General features: G+C 45.4%; 1 protein-coding gene across 3 annotated transcripts; it reads left to right on the plus strand.

Annotated features, from left to right (window-relative positions):
* Window positions 1–939: 939 nt before the first annotated feature.
* Window positions 940–14538, plus strand: mgarpa (mitochondria localized glutamic acid rich protein a). Of its 3 annotated transcripts, XM_034092139.2 has the most exons (7): window positions 940–1210; window positions 4319–4419; window positions 4889–4994; window positions 9841–10209; window positions 11580–12247; window positions 12472–12518; window positions 13057–14538. In XM_034092139.2, exons 1-6 carry the CDS (start codon window positions 1135–1137, stop codon window positions 12505–12507), a joined length of 1356 nt encoding a protein of 451 aa, XP_033948030.1. In that variant the 5' UTR covers window positions 940–1134; the 3' UTR covers window positions 12508–12518; window positions 13057–14538. The 3 variants fall into 3 exon arrangements, with proteins under 3 accessions (XP_033948030.1, XP_071060797.1, XP_033948033.1); XM_071204696.1 differs by lacking the exon at window positions 12472–12518 and having other exon boundaries at window positions 941–1210; XM_034092142.1 differs by lacking the exons at window positions 9841–10209; window positions 11580–12247; window positions 12472–12518; window positions 13057–14538 and adding exons at window positions 7296–7313; window positions 8047–8900 and having other exon boundaries at window positions 960–1210.

Raw genomic sequence — 14538 nt, forward strand, 5'->3', positions numbered from 1 at the left:
TAACAACTTTTTTGTACTGTCAGTATTTTATACCTGTTTTTCACCTGTTCTCTTATTTTTTATAACTATAATGATCATATAAAGGTGTGCCTTTACCTCACTGAGCTGAGGTTATCAGAGCCTCTCAGTCTTTCAGGAGAGAGTTCTCTAAAGCTCTCCCCCTCGCGGCCGCTTACACAGTAAATGCCAATGTTAATAAAAGCACACAGAAGCTGTGTACGTTTTTTGGGAGTTTGATTTATTTTAATTGAATACAAATACAAAATTAAAACCTATAATTGCACACTAAAACCATTATTTAAAAAAATGAACAATTTCACATAAACCTTTGGTTTTTACTGGGGCTGGGGCAGTTCAACTTGATTTTGGGGGGGGGGGGTGTGCCATAGTTTATGGGTGCTGTACGCAATATAGGCGTAGTTCTGTTAGTATAAGATGATAAGATGTACTTTGTTGATCCAAAATCGGGAAATTGTGTTGTTATGAAATAAATAAAATAAAACATTTTTTTTATTTCTAACTCTTTTTTTTTTTTCAATTTTTGGCGCCCCCTATGGGTTGATGCGCCCTTAGCATTCGCCTATACTGCCTATGCCGAGGGCCGGCCCTGTCACTGACACACCCCCAGCTCGCCGCGGGGTCACGAGCGTGATGACTAATCATAATTCTTTAAGGAAATCGTTTTTATTATAATTACTGTGAAATGTATTATGTTTTTGTCATTATTACAACAAATACACACTTGCAACTGATAAGACTGGCAATGATTTTATATTTATTAGACTATTACAAAAAAGATCATGCTCCAAATAAGTGGGGGTACGGCGTACGCCCCCGTCCAACGCCCACTACACCACTGCTGGTACCTACACCGGCGCACTTCCTGCAGGGCTTGGGCTTTACAGCCAGATGATTAGTACCGCCTTCTCTTCCGGGGTCTTAACGACTTCTCATACATGTCCTTTCACTTGCTCTCGCTCTTTGGCAGTGAGCACCCTTCATACACCGGCAACACGCAACAGAGAGCAGTCTGTCCTCCGCCCCTCACAGCACACGTTTCGCCGATCCGAGCCGAGCAGCCAGCCTCAGTGAGAGCAGCCCGGACACACACCGGAGACAAACCGGAGAGCAGCGATGTTTTCCTGCAGAGCAGCTTGGCAGAGGTGTGGGCCTCTGGCGCGGAAAGCAGCCTACAGGTTGCCCCGAGATGGTGAGTTTCATTAGCAGAAGAGAAAATAGAGCATTTTTTTAATTATTCCCTTTCACACAATGTGGTTCTGACACTCTGTGGTGTAACGGGAGGCGGTCTCTTTGTCTGAGGCAGCCTGTGACTGAATTCACAGGAATAGTACACCGTGTCCTCGTGCGAATTACACTGCATAGCTGCATCCCCGAGCGCAGGAATGCCAATGGCTGCCTGAGGTGTGAAGGTCAGCGGGACTGTGACAGGAGCTGGCCTCCAACACATCTGTGCATTAGAGTCTCTTATTCATAATTATGTGGTCTGTTCGGCGGGTTTCTCGTTGAGGTATGGTTGTACTTTAAGCTGTAGGCATTACAATGACACTGAACACTTGCTGTGTGCCCCCTGCTGAGCGTTAAACAGAGCTGCACACTGTCGGATACATTCACAGCTTGTGTAATACCTGTTCTGTTTTATACTGCAATGTCACTTGAGCCGAAACATTAATGCTTAAAAAAACGAGCCACGCAGGTTCTTTGTGAGGCAAAGGTCAATGAAGGTTCCTTACATATTGCCAGATTGATGAAGGCCACTGCATGTATACATGAGTGTGACCTTCAGCAGGCAGCGTGGAGACATTACACTGTGTGGTGGAACATGGCTGTCAGTCACGTGGTGTGACGGAGTTGCAATGGAAAAGAGTGCAGAGGCACGCGGGACACCTCTGCAGTGTGTCTGTGATGACCTTACATAAGCATGGAGGAGAATGAAGGTGTGGGCTGTGAGCTAATGCAGCCTGCAGAGCTGCAGAGCTGCAGAACACACTACTCTGTCTGCCATGCTTCTCTCACTGTATCCAAGTCCTCATTCCAGCTAACCTCCACACGTTTTTCAGGCTAGGGCATGTGTTTGTCAATTTAAGGTAACTAAAGATACCAAAATGAGACTTAAGCCCAAAACAGTCACTCGGTGCTTCACCATAACGGCATTTGCTTGCAGCTGACGTTGCGTCTGAATAGTCAGGTAGCAGTAATTGCACTTTAATAAAAACATGTTGTTGAAGAGCTTGGCCTTCCTCTCTAATGTCCAGAGTGACTGGCCTCTGACTGCTTCCGGAAACTCCTTCAGGTTTCTGTGTCCTAAATGTCTAAATAAAGATGCTAGCATGCAAGCCTTCCCACACAGGCTGACCTGTTGTCTTACTGCCAGGCACGACTGGTGGCCTCTCAAGAGGTTACTCGAAAGAGATGTCCACTCTGTAAAGAGACCCACGAAGCCCCTCTCCACTCCAGTGGTCCCACTTAACCAGAGGATGGTATCATGGTCTAATCCAGGGAGTCGTTGACCTGCGTCCCCTCCACTGCTCATGAAGGCTCCCACCTGAACCCCCAGCTCTTGAGCCGATTAGCCAGTGTATACAAGTCGTGCCCGAGCCCTGGGTAGTGGATTAGTTCCTGAGCATACGCAGTGTTTAATACCCTCAACAGTGGACAGGACAAAACTCCATCGGCCTTAGCCTCCACAAGAACGGCTTATTATAGTAGAACTGGTTGCCTCATGGAGGACATTTAAAACAATTTGAAGCTATTCATTTGTCCCCTTTTTATGTATGAAATTAGTATGGGTGCTTTTGGACTGTAGATTGTGTTTGAATTTAGATAATGATCAAAATATATAAAACCTTAACATGCTCTCATTTGGTGGGTGTTTAGGGGTCTCCCCTCAAGAAAACTAGCATTTTATTAAAGTGCTCCACTTTGATTTCACTTTAATTCAGCCGGTGGTGTGCAGGGTCAGCTGTGAGGGTTGGCATGGCGACAAAGGGTTTAAGAAAAGCGGCTGTCAGCAGTATCGGAAAGTAATGCTGACTGGGGTCAAAATGTTTCATTGTAAACAGCGTTGGATTTTCTCTTTCCTTTTTAATATCGTTAAACATTCCCACAGTCAAGATAATGGCTCCTTGCTGTATGCTTAATAACAGATGACATAGGAAACAACTTTCTGTCTCCTTTCCAAGGGTGTGCACAGCGTATCGGCCCGTCCACACAGCAGCGGTAAAAAAATCTTGGAGGTGGGCGTGTCTGAAAGCTTGGGGATTTTTTGCGACCAACAACCAATCACATGAATCTCCCGCCCCGACATACAAAGCAATAGCAATGTTAAAACGAAGTAAACTGGATATAAACTCCCCAAACAGGCGAAAACCGACCAGGTCCACCCACTGTCTCTGCCTCCTCCCTCCAGGCCCCTCCGGTTTGTATCCCGGTACGTTATTAGCGACTGGTCAGAAAGAACCGGGTGATTTGCTTGCGTAACTTCTCGTTTGGAATATGAGGAAATGAACTGCGGTCTGGCTCTCCCAGCTTGCACGCGGTTTGATTGGCTAGCGCTTGTACTGTCAGATTTGCATAAATGGGATTTGATTGGCTGACGCTTCCACCTCAGCTTCAAAAGTTTAACATTGCTCAACTTTTGAATCCCGGAAATCCTGGAAATCTTCGCTTTGCTTCCCCACAATGCAGTTCGGCGAAAAGCGAGCCACAGTGACGTCACCCCATTCAAAGTCAATGGGCAGAAGCGTTGGAAGATTTTTGTAACGCCGCTGTGTGGACGGGCCGCTACTGTGTGCAGAATTGTAAAGCTCCTTGCTGTATGCTTAACAACATACTAAACAACCTTCTGTCTTCTTTCCAAGGGTGTGTACAGAGTATCACCTTTGAGGCTTCAAGCAAGCCCTGACATGCATATTTATATCTTAATCTATTGTGCTAAATGCAATCAGAGGGGCGGTTATCATGAGTCAGCAGAGCAGCAGAGCAGCAGAGCTGCAGAGCTGCAGAGCTGCAGGGCTGCAGGGCTGCAGGGCTGCAGAGCTGCAGAGCTGCAGAGCTGCAGGGCTGCAGAGCTGCAGGGCTGCAGAGCTGCAGAGCTGCAGATGTGAAATGAGGATGCAAGGTGGATCCTTGTCTGAAATGCTCCGTGGTCACGATTCCTTTCATCAAAGCGGTCCCTCTGGGATCCTGGAGGGAGGGGAAAGTGGGAACACATACAAGGCTCCATTTGGAGAAATCAAACATCACATCATTGAGGACATTTTGAGAAAGGTCTAACGTTGACTTTTTTAACCCTTTTCAGTTGTGCAGCGGCGTCAGATGTCCTCCATGCCCGGGGGCTCCGTAGAGAATATACTGTACAGCCTGCTGTGTGGAGGAGCCTTGGTTGCTTCGGTGTCCTACGTAAGTTCTATTGTTTCTATCCTCTGAAGATGTAACCTTCACTTATTACAAGACTTTTAAAGACTCGTCTGTGAACAGTTAGAAAACCTCAAGCAGTGCTGCCGTTTAAGTTCAGCCATTGGTACGCCGCGGAACATACTTTTCATTTCTTTTTGGAAGCAATACGATCATTCCTAAATCAATAAAATAATTCAAAATCAGTACAGTGAGTCCAATACTCGATTGAATAATGAAGTAGCCGTGCAATAAGCAGGGTCATGTGCAGTGAGCTGGTCATTAAGGAGAAAAGAACCCCGACAGGGCGATAAGCATGTCTCCCTTGCTTGTTTGACAACAATGATCTGTGACCATCCAGAACCAGCAAGCTTATCTTATCAATAACATCCTTTGCGCAGGATGTGAAATGAGCCGCTTCAGGAACAGGAAATGAGTAGAATGCTCAAGCTGTGACTCCTTCCTCTCTCCACAGGCCTACAGCACCGTGTCCTCTGACGGCAACAGGTTCAATGATCGCATCTCAGAAATCCAGGCCCGGCCCAAGACGGAGTGGGTCCCTAAACCTTGGCCACCTAAGAGTAAGCGTTCCTCAGCCACTGCTCCACACTCTTCAGCAGGTTACACCAGCCGGGGTTCTTTTGGCACATACTTTAGTTTCTAAGCTCTACGGGCAACTCATCTGTTCGTCTTCCCTTTCCCGGGTTCAGGGGTCTTTTGTTAGCATTATGCTAAACAGGTTACACAATGAAGTGTAGCGGAGTCCATTATCCGACACGCGGTGGAACAGAAACTGTAGCAGTCCAATTTTTGAATTTGCAACAATGTAAAGAAACAAAAACAATAGTTAAAGCTGCAGATACTGTGGCCTGCATCAGGGAAACATTGTTCATCAACTTTGACCTTTGAGCACCAAGTTGGAATATAAAGACAGCCTTCACTGGTTAGCGGACACCAGCCAGGTGCATGCTGGGTCCCAGCTTGAGTAAACTGTGATTGGCCTTGTATGCTCCACAAACAAATCAAATATATGCTATATATATATATTTGCTGTTCAATACCTCTGCACTTCCTGTCCTGAACCCCCCTCTCCCCAACACAAGTTCATTTCCTTCTTACACAAACATGATCCGCTCCAGCACGCGACTGTGTGTATCCTCTTCGATATGATTGGTTTACGTGATCCACTCGGCGTGTGTTCTGATAGCAGTAGCGGCACATTGTAGAAACGAGAGATAAATCCACTTTGTAAACAGTCTGTCTCACTGCTGGCATCAGCATGAAGAAGGAAGAACAACCTTTGAGAGCTTAGGATCTGCAGCTTTCGGTCCACTTACCTACCAAATGATGCACTTGTTGCACACACGCGTTCTAAGATATAACGGCAGATATGCCTTGGTATAGGGCTGTGCAATTTAATCAATCTTGCGATATATATCGATATTTAGTTTTCCGAGAAAGTATCGATATTTCAGCCGCGGGTATCGATACATTAAGTCTGATGTCTGATAACTGTGTTCGTTATTCTCGCGTCCAGGAGAGAAGCTTTAAAAAGGAGACTAATTGAGTCTCTGAGAATGTTCAAATGTATACTTTAATTAATAAAAAGCGCGGTAATGTTACAAGCAGAAGATGGTTCAGTCAGAAAAACAGCTGTGTTCTGGCTCTCGTGAGCGAAGGGAAGAGAGCGAGCTCCACCTTTCCAGCTGTTAAATATCCTCTGTGGGCAGGTTGGCGCTGCTGGGGGCCGGCCCTCCACGTCTCCAATGTTCGTTGTTGCGCATTACAGAGGATTCAGACATTGCACATTAAATATATAACTAAACACGCCTTTTCTCCTCCTTATCTCTTTCATGACTTTTCATTTAATACATTTTAAACGCTGTAATCAACACTCCAAAAATACCTCACGGCTGGTATCATTTCCGGTAGTTCCGAATGTTGTCATATGCTACCCACGTCTGTAAACAAACGTATTCAAATAAACTGTACCTTCATTTAATATTCAGCAATAATAATATCTCGACGTCTATAGTTGTAGTGTTGAAATCAGTAGGTTTCGGTGTGCAACACTCCGTGTCATATCGCTACTAAATTCACCTCTATAGGAAATGGTATATTAGCCACATGCTAAATGCTAACCGGAGATGAAGGATTTTCAGAATAAAAGCTCAACAACTGGTTTTGCACAAGAACTTCTGGGTTTTCAGTATAAAACGGCATTTAAACTGACGGTATGTTTAAGGTACTTTATGCCATCAAAACATTGATTTTAATTTCTAACAAGTCCCATTCAAATCCCCCGTGTTCCGCCACCTGCTGCACCTTTTAATTCTCCATTGTCCATTGTGATACTGCACTTTACAGCTACAGTTTGCACTGTTTCAATAAATGAAACTAATTTTCTCACCACATCTTTTGATTCATTTTGTCCAGCATTTGCAAGCTGGAGACGCTCTGTCAGAGCCATATATTGTATAATTGATGCTTTCAGTTTTCAGTTGAATTGATTCAATCCAAGTCAATGGAACACTCACAAGATGTCACCAAAATCCCACTGTCCCTTTAAAATCTTTCAGAAAATGATATAAGTGTATCGAATTATAGCGAATCGTATCGTTGGCTGAATATCGTGTATCGTATCGTGAGATTAGTGTATCGCTACAGCCCTACCTTGGTACATGAATGCTCTTCTGGCATGACCCAGTGATGGATCGAACTCAATAGATTACAATAGATTCGTGTTTCATGTGAAGCAGAATGCGTAAAGAGAACTTTAAACAGACGAGTTATTCCATTGCTAACCCTGCATGTCTGTCGTGCTCCACATCTGAAGTGGCTTGTTTCTCTGAGGCGGCACTGACGGTTGTGTTTGCTTGCAGGTGGAGAGGAAGATGAGGGTAAGTTGTGTCACGCAGCTAATTGGCATGATCCATCATCACCTTCTGAATGCTCTCAGAGGCTTGCCATGGCTTGATTGGGCTTCTATCGGTCAACTAACCGACGCTCATGATCACATGACTCAATGTGCGTCTTTACGAGCTCATTGAACCATGGTTTGAGTCGGCTTCACGCAGACAGTCAAATAGCATTGAAATGATGTAACAACAACAGACCAAAGCAAGATGTGTTTAGTTTGGAATCACACACATTGGTCATGGCTATGCTTTGGGCCAAAGAGCGCCTTGTTGTTGGAGGTGCACGGGGAGAGAGGGGAAGACCTGTTGATCGGCTCTGGAAGCCAGCGGACTGCGGTCTAACCTCTGAGCTGTCCTGGAGCTTGATACTTTGCATTCGAACCTCCCATGTGACCTCAGTCTCTCCACCCCGTCAACATGTCTCCCCTCTCTTGCTCCCAGCCCCTCCCTCTCTTCATGTCGGAGACTCTAGATTCAAGCCGAGTCTTCGTACCTCATGTGTTGGAAAAGGCTTTAGTTAGAACAGTCTTTGAATGAAGACTCAGAGCTGGCTTATCGCGCTCCCATCACCATCACCATCTGTACCATGTGGTTGATGTAACGTTGATGATGAGATTGTTCTGTAAATGTTTCTTTCTTTAAACTTGGCCTTTTTGAAACATCCAGATTTGATTGTTCCCCCTTGCTCTAACTGTGTCTGTGTTTACTCTTTCAGTGTAATGCTAAAGCTAAGGTCCTCTGTGGCCGGAGATTGGTCCTAGCACTGGACCCTTTGGATCGAATGGGAAACAGACCCCCCCCCTCCTGTACTGCTAACAAAGGATATTCGGGACATTTTGTGAAGATTCTTTTTTGTGCTGCTTTTAGTTTGGTCTGACGAGGATAAATGGACTTGATCGAATTATTTCAAACCAATTCTGACAGATTTTTGTTTGGTAACTGTAAATGTTCAACAACACTCGGGTTGAAGCTAAAAACAATGGCGTTGTTTGTGTGGGACGTCCGTGCTAACACATTAGCATGCACTGCTGTGAGAGATATGAGTCTGTTGGCATCATCCAACGCGCAGCACACTGCGTGTTCATCTGCTCACTGACGGTCTCCTGCATCTGGAATCTCAAAGGCCTCTTTGTTAATAACTGATAAACATCCCCCCCCCCCCCCTTCCCAATTGAGCTCAACTTAACGCAGTGGACATCTTTAATAGATAAAAAAAGGAAAATAGTATTAATAATGTCACTTGTTTTCAAACGCATCAATGCTCACATATCTTGTGCCACCCGATGAAGGCTGTAACAGAAAAGCCTAGAGTTGCACGTTATGCAGGAGACGGCTGTGTTTCCATCGGGGGGAAGATTTGAGGTATTTCTAAAGACGTTTCAAATTGTCCACTTCAGTGGGGAGGAGGTTGCATTCTCAAGAATGAACCGCGTTATCGTGAGACCCCACTGTGCCAGCAGTCGTCGATCCCCCAACAGTCCATGCTGGAGTGTGTGGCAGCCGTCCCACGCTTGGTGTGTTTGTGTTGGATGTTAATGTCGTGTTAAAGATTAAAGACTCAGAACCCTCTGGGCCGTCTCAGTGTCAGACTCTTTTTCAGAGTTCAGATAGTTCTTTTTATTGGATGGTAAGAACCAAGATTCACCTTGACCCCCTCTACCCTGCATCCTAACCCTCTCCTCCCCCCCCCACCCCTCCTCACTTTCTTGTCTGTCGTTCTCCTTCCTGTCCTTGAGTTGCATGCACTGTATGTAGTGAATGTAGTCTTTGTTAGTCAGTGATCTAAAGGTAATCCTTCTGGATCAGACTGCAGGCAAAGCATGAACAGCTGTTAGTAGCTATGTTTCCATCCAACTGTCCCTCTGGTTGTCACGGAGATGATATTAAGTTCTGATGCACACGACAGAGGCTAACTGATCAATGGCAGGCAGCAGCTTGCTAAAAGTCGCAGAGCTGCAGGGATCCATTTGTTTTATCCATGGTGTTAAATCCAAAATGCTTCAAGGCATCACTTCTCAGCGTAGATAGTTGACCTGTTGGAGCGTGCAACCGGGACACAGTCAGGTGACTTGCCCAACTCTTCATCAGTGTGCCGATGTTTATTTTTCTCTTATTTTGAATTCAGTAAGATTGTTTCTCTGCTAATTATTTTCTACATTGTGAAAGTGATTCTACTAAAGTGAAACGCCCTACATTTGACAGTGCATAGCAACATGTTGTGGGCATTACACCTCATCCAACTGTGGATGGAAACTAGCTACTGATCAATTGTGAGGCACAATGTAACTATTTTATAATCATTGTGATGTCAAGTTTACAAAAGAATGCACCAAGTTTAAACGGAGCATCAGAGAAGATACACTGAAACAACATGTAATGACTTTTAGTTCAGTTCAACTTGTTTTAATTGAACAATGTTTATTCAACAAGCAATTAGTTTGAGTTCAGCACAACGGCAGGTGCTAGCCCTGCTCTGGCTGATGCACGTCTTCTGGTTCTTGTGTTCCAGCTGGAGAGGAGGAGGAGGAGGAGGAAGAGGCCGCAGCAGCCGAGGAGGAGGAGGCCGCTGGAGAGGCTGAGGTCGGAGCAGAGGAGGCTGCTGATGGGGAGGCTGCTGATGGGGAGGTGGAGAGCGTAGCAGAGGCAGTTGCTGAGGTAGCGGAGGAAGTTGCCGAGGTAGCAGAGGAAGTTGCCGAGGTAGCGGAGGAAGTTGCCGAGGTAGTGGAGGAAGTTGCCGAGGTAGCAGAGGAAGTTGCCGAAGTGGGGACTGTGGCAGAAGAAGTGGCTCACGCAGCTGAGGCTGTGGAGGAGGATGCCGAGGAGGATGCCGAGGCGGGCGCAGAACCAGCCGCCGCCGCCGAGGAGTCCGACAGCAACGGTACGCCTGCTGCACCTGAGGGGGGGGAGGCAGCTGCCCCTGAGGCCTGAGGCTTCAGGTTCATACTCGCACTACAGGGAGACACACACTACCACTATCTCTAACCCTAACCCGGTGCTTTTCTTCCCTCACACAATGGGAATAATGAGCAGTGACTTCCAGTCACTGCCACTGAAGGGTTAGCTGCTTCTCAGGTGCCTGGGTTCACCTCTTATTGATACGTCTCTTCTGTCTTCCGTAAAATGTCTATTTTCACTGTATTTAATTTATTGGAATGGAGGCCGACACTCTGCAAATGAAGTGTTTGTTTTTCTGGTGTGCATTGTAGATCGATGTGTATATTTGTTCAGATTATTATTTAAAAGCAGCAGCTCATCTTCTCAACGGGTTCCTTTCGATTTACAGCTGCGCGCCACGGACTCTTATTTGCAGTTATGAGTGAAATAAAAGTGATCACTGTGAATACATACATACATGCATGCATGCATAATTATTGGCCCTTATTTAACACGACTGAACACCAGCTAATTCTGTAGCAAACGAACTCTGAGAACCAGCAGGAACACCCCTCGAGTGCTGTGATATCATTGGTATCTTTTAGAAATGAAGGCCATAATGCTAATTTACGGGATTTGACCAATCGCTGTGTTACATTGAAATCTCTGTTTATCCATCTCAGGGCGAGATGGCCCTTTGCAGACTCTGTAACTGCTAGTGTGTTCTTTTCCTAAGTGTAATGTGGAAATCTTAAGAGCTCATTAGATTACAAGTTATTTAACTTATGTGATCATATTTTTATTTTGCTTATAACTGGAAAATGAGTACTGTGAATGGTAATTCATCAACCACACAATAAAACTGTTCTCAATCTGGAAAGCTTTACTGCGGTCTTTAATTTGTCTGTTTAACGTCATTTGTGTCGGAAGCTTTTAGGAAGGATATTTCTAACCCTTCAATCCACTCTACATTTAAAAAAACATAATTTTTTATTTCTAAATTTACAATTTTTCTGTAAACTATAAAAATGTCTCGTCTTGAATGTATGTCTTTGGAGCTATTGTAGATTTTCAGTTATTAATCATGATTACAATGCTCACTTAACCAATGCATTTAAATGTCATAGCTTTTCCTTATCACTAAACCTGCTTGATCACTTTGCACTGGGACTTCTGAGAAAACCCTTTCTGTCTGCACGGTTTGCACTTCTAGGAATGCTGCATGATGACCGACATACACCAACATGTAGATCCTGGTGAAATACTAACAAGAAATGGCAGTTCTGAAATGCGTTGCTTGTCCAACAGAGAGGACTGTGACAGACTTTAACTTGAGCACCAGTGATGTTTGGATGGCTGGATTTTGTGTTTCAGTGCCGCTGGCCGCTGCCTCTGCTCTAGAGGCTCCAGAGATCACTGAAGACAAGGAGGAGTTGGCAACCGCTGGTGAAGACAAGGAGCCCCTGCCATCAGTAGAAGAAGCCCCTGCACCAGTAGAGGTTGCACCAGTAGAAGAAGCCCCTGCACCAGTAGAGGTGGCACCAGTAGAAGAAGCCCCTGCACCAGTAGAGGTGGCACCAGTAGAAGAAGCCCCTGCACCAGAAGAGGTGGCACCAGTAGAAGAAGCCCCTGCACCAGTAGAAGAAGCCCCTGCAGCAGTAGAGGTGGCACCAGTAGAAGAAGCCCCTGCACCAGTAGAAGAAGCCCCTGCACCAGTAGAAGAAGCCCCTGCACCAGTAGAAGAAGCCCCTGCACTAGTAGAGGTGGCACCAGTAGAAGAAGCCCCTGCACCAGTGGAGGTGGCACCAGTAGAAGAAGCCCCTGCACCAGTAGAAGAAGCCCCTGCACCAGTAGAAGAAGCCCCTGCACCAGTAGAGGTGGCACCAGTAGAAGAAGCCCCTGCAGAGGGTCCCCAGAGAGAGTACATCGTTGTGGTTCTTGAGGGAGCATCTAAAGCTGAGAAGCGGCCCAGGGTGCTGGGCGTGAGCTCCATGACTGGTCGAGTCATCGCGGCCCCGGAGGAGGACCACGCCCCTGCTGAGGTACCAGTGAACTTTGTTTCAGACTGATCTGTGTGTGTAGGTGAAGATCAGATTACAAGTGACAAGAGTCCATTGCAAATGTTTCCCAGTGATTGCAGTCGTAACTTTTTTTTTTACTATCATGCTTTGGTTTAACGAGAAATGAAATGCATGTTGACGCTTGCTTTCAATCAGCGCGGGCTTTCAAAGAGTCACTCTAACACGTTTTAAACTTTGCTACTCAGGGTAGGCGACGTCTTCTTAGGATGCAAATGGAGTAGTTCCAAATAAGGTACTGAGCCTTTATTATTCCGACCATCGATTAATATGATGAAGGGCAATATGTTAGAAACAGGCCACTGCTGATATGTTGGCATAGGCTTTGCATGGTGCCCAACTTTCAGCTGGCAGAAGGTTTCAGGAGGGGGGGGCTGTGGCTTAGGGGATTTATAGGCGTAATTCAAACGGGCTAAATGCCACAGTGTCCTTGGGCAACATGCCTATCCCCAAATTGCTCCCACATGCACGACTACAGTGTTGTATGCAAGTCGGTTCAGATAAAAGTTGAATGATAAGTAACGTTTAGTTTGTTCAAATGGGTCATAACCTCGGAACATGGAAAGAAAGTAAATATTCTTACACATTTCTTTGTTTGTCTCTGAACAAACCGTATCCTGTGTGCTGTGGACATGGCAGAGTTGTTATTTAAAACATGTCCACCCTTCACATCCATGTTCCTGTAGTTCATGTTCAAATGCTCTTAGAAATGATTCAGAATGTGCTGACGCAGACAGTTCTAATGCCGTGTGTGTTTCTGTCCTCCATCACAGTAAACGGCTCCAGGACGATGACCTAATATCCTCCAGAAGGAGAGGATATGCCTTTCTCCAACATCTTCCCTTCCTCCCTTTACCCCATACAAATCAAAGGGACTTGTAGTAGTACAGTTCCAGTGTTCAAATCTAAATGATGCACAGACCCATGCCTGCTTTATGGATCCATTCACCAACATTGTGAGCAGTGCCCGTTACTGTGACACTCCACACTGACCGCCATGTCCCGGCCCACCCGTAGATGAACAGATCTCGGGTGTTTCCTTCACCAGCCTCACCAACACTTCTTCAGTGAATTGCAACCTGTTATCTGGTGTGTTTAAAAAACGGACCCATCCAGTCACCGTTTCTTCTTACTGTTACAGAGTTTCCTGCCTCCGAATCACTCCGTGGAATACCTCGGTGCAGCACCACAGTCTGTTAACCCAGGCTCTGCGTAGCCACGTCTAATGTGAAATTAGTGTTATATTTTAAAGAAGCAAGGTACATTTGTATTCACCAAAATTCTCTACAATACCCGACCTCAGGTTTTTCCTTCTACTTCTCTTTGTGTGAAAAGTAAAGATTTGGAGAGACGGCATGTACCACAGCCACCGGGCTACCTAACTGTACCTCGACTGCACCTCTTCTTGAAGCAGTCTGTATCGCAGCTCCAGAGCCAATTCATGGAGCACCCTAACTCTCCTGTAAGGCTAAATAAAGCAGGCATTGTTTATTTTCCTTCCCTTTTTCCAATGGTAATTCAACACTGAAACATGTGTTCCTCTGCTCTCATTGGGTAAACTCTAAAGCACTTCCCCAGTGGGTGGTGTCACAGCAGGGTCGTTCCCCAAAAAACCAGACACTGACCCATAGAGAGCAGCAGCTGTTTTCCTTTTCATGTTCAGTGTTTGCATACCCTTTGTTTATCCTTCATGATATAGACAATCTGATGATTAGATGTGAATGTATAAAATATAAGGGACATCTTCCTTTTGTTCTTTTCCACACACCCCTGAGGAAGCTGGTGTATTCCTCCAGAGCTGCTTCAGTGGGGATGGTCAGTGGGTTGATGGAGGATGTATGAGCAGCATTCTGTTCTTTCACTCTGCTTTCAGTCAGATCTGTGTGGATGTGTGCTTTAAAGGATGCTCTTGTGTGACTTGAGGTGTGTATGGGAAGTGTTGCAGTCTGTCTGAAGTAAAGTCTCCTGTGTGAAATGCAAACTGTCCCCTCTTCTTTGAGGCCCTCTTTTAGATCTCTCCCCTCTACTCTTGGATTTCTGCCTTTGTTAGTTTGTTCTATGGTAATTGAAAAATATCTGAGAATAATTCAATATGATGATTTAGTAATGTATTTTGAAAATGTAAATCTGTCTGTTGATGCTCTCAGGCAGGTTTCTGTTACGGGATGTGAGCTGATGTCTTTGACTAAGCAAAGGACAGAAACTGACTGCTTCACACATGCATGTATTTGCAAAATAAAGACGGATTAAACCTA

Source organism: Pseudochaenichthys georgianus, chromosome 10 (assembly GCF_902827115.2).
Source record: "Pseudochaenichthys georgianus chromosome 10, fPseGeo1.2, whole genome shotgun sequence".
Classification (NCBI taxonomy): Eukaryota; Metazoa; Chordata; class Actinopteri; order Perciformes; family Channichthyidae; genus Pseudochaenichthys; species Pseudochaenichthys georgianus.

Bases quoted from the DNA above. Each gene is read 5' to 3' on its own strand.
- mgarpa (XM_034092139.2), top strand. From the start codon at position 1,135: ATGTTTTCCTGCAGAGCAGCTTGGCAGAGGTGTGGGCCTCTGGCGCGG. The intron at 1,211-4,318 runs GTGAGTTTCATT...AACCCTTTTCAG, and splicing joins CTACAGGTTGCCCCGAGATG to TTGTGCAGCGGCGTCAGATG. The intron at 4,995-9,840 runs GTAAGCGTTCCT...CTTGTGTTCCAG, and splicing joins TAAACCTTGGCCACCTAAGA to CTGGAGAGGAGGAGGAGGAG.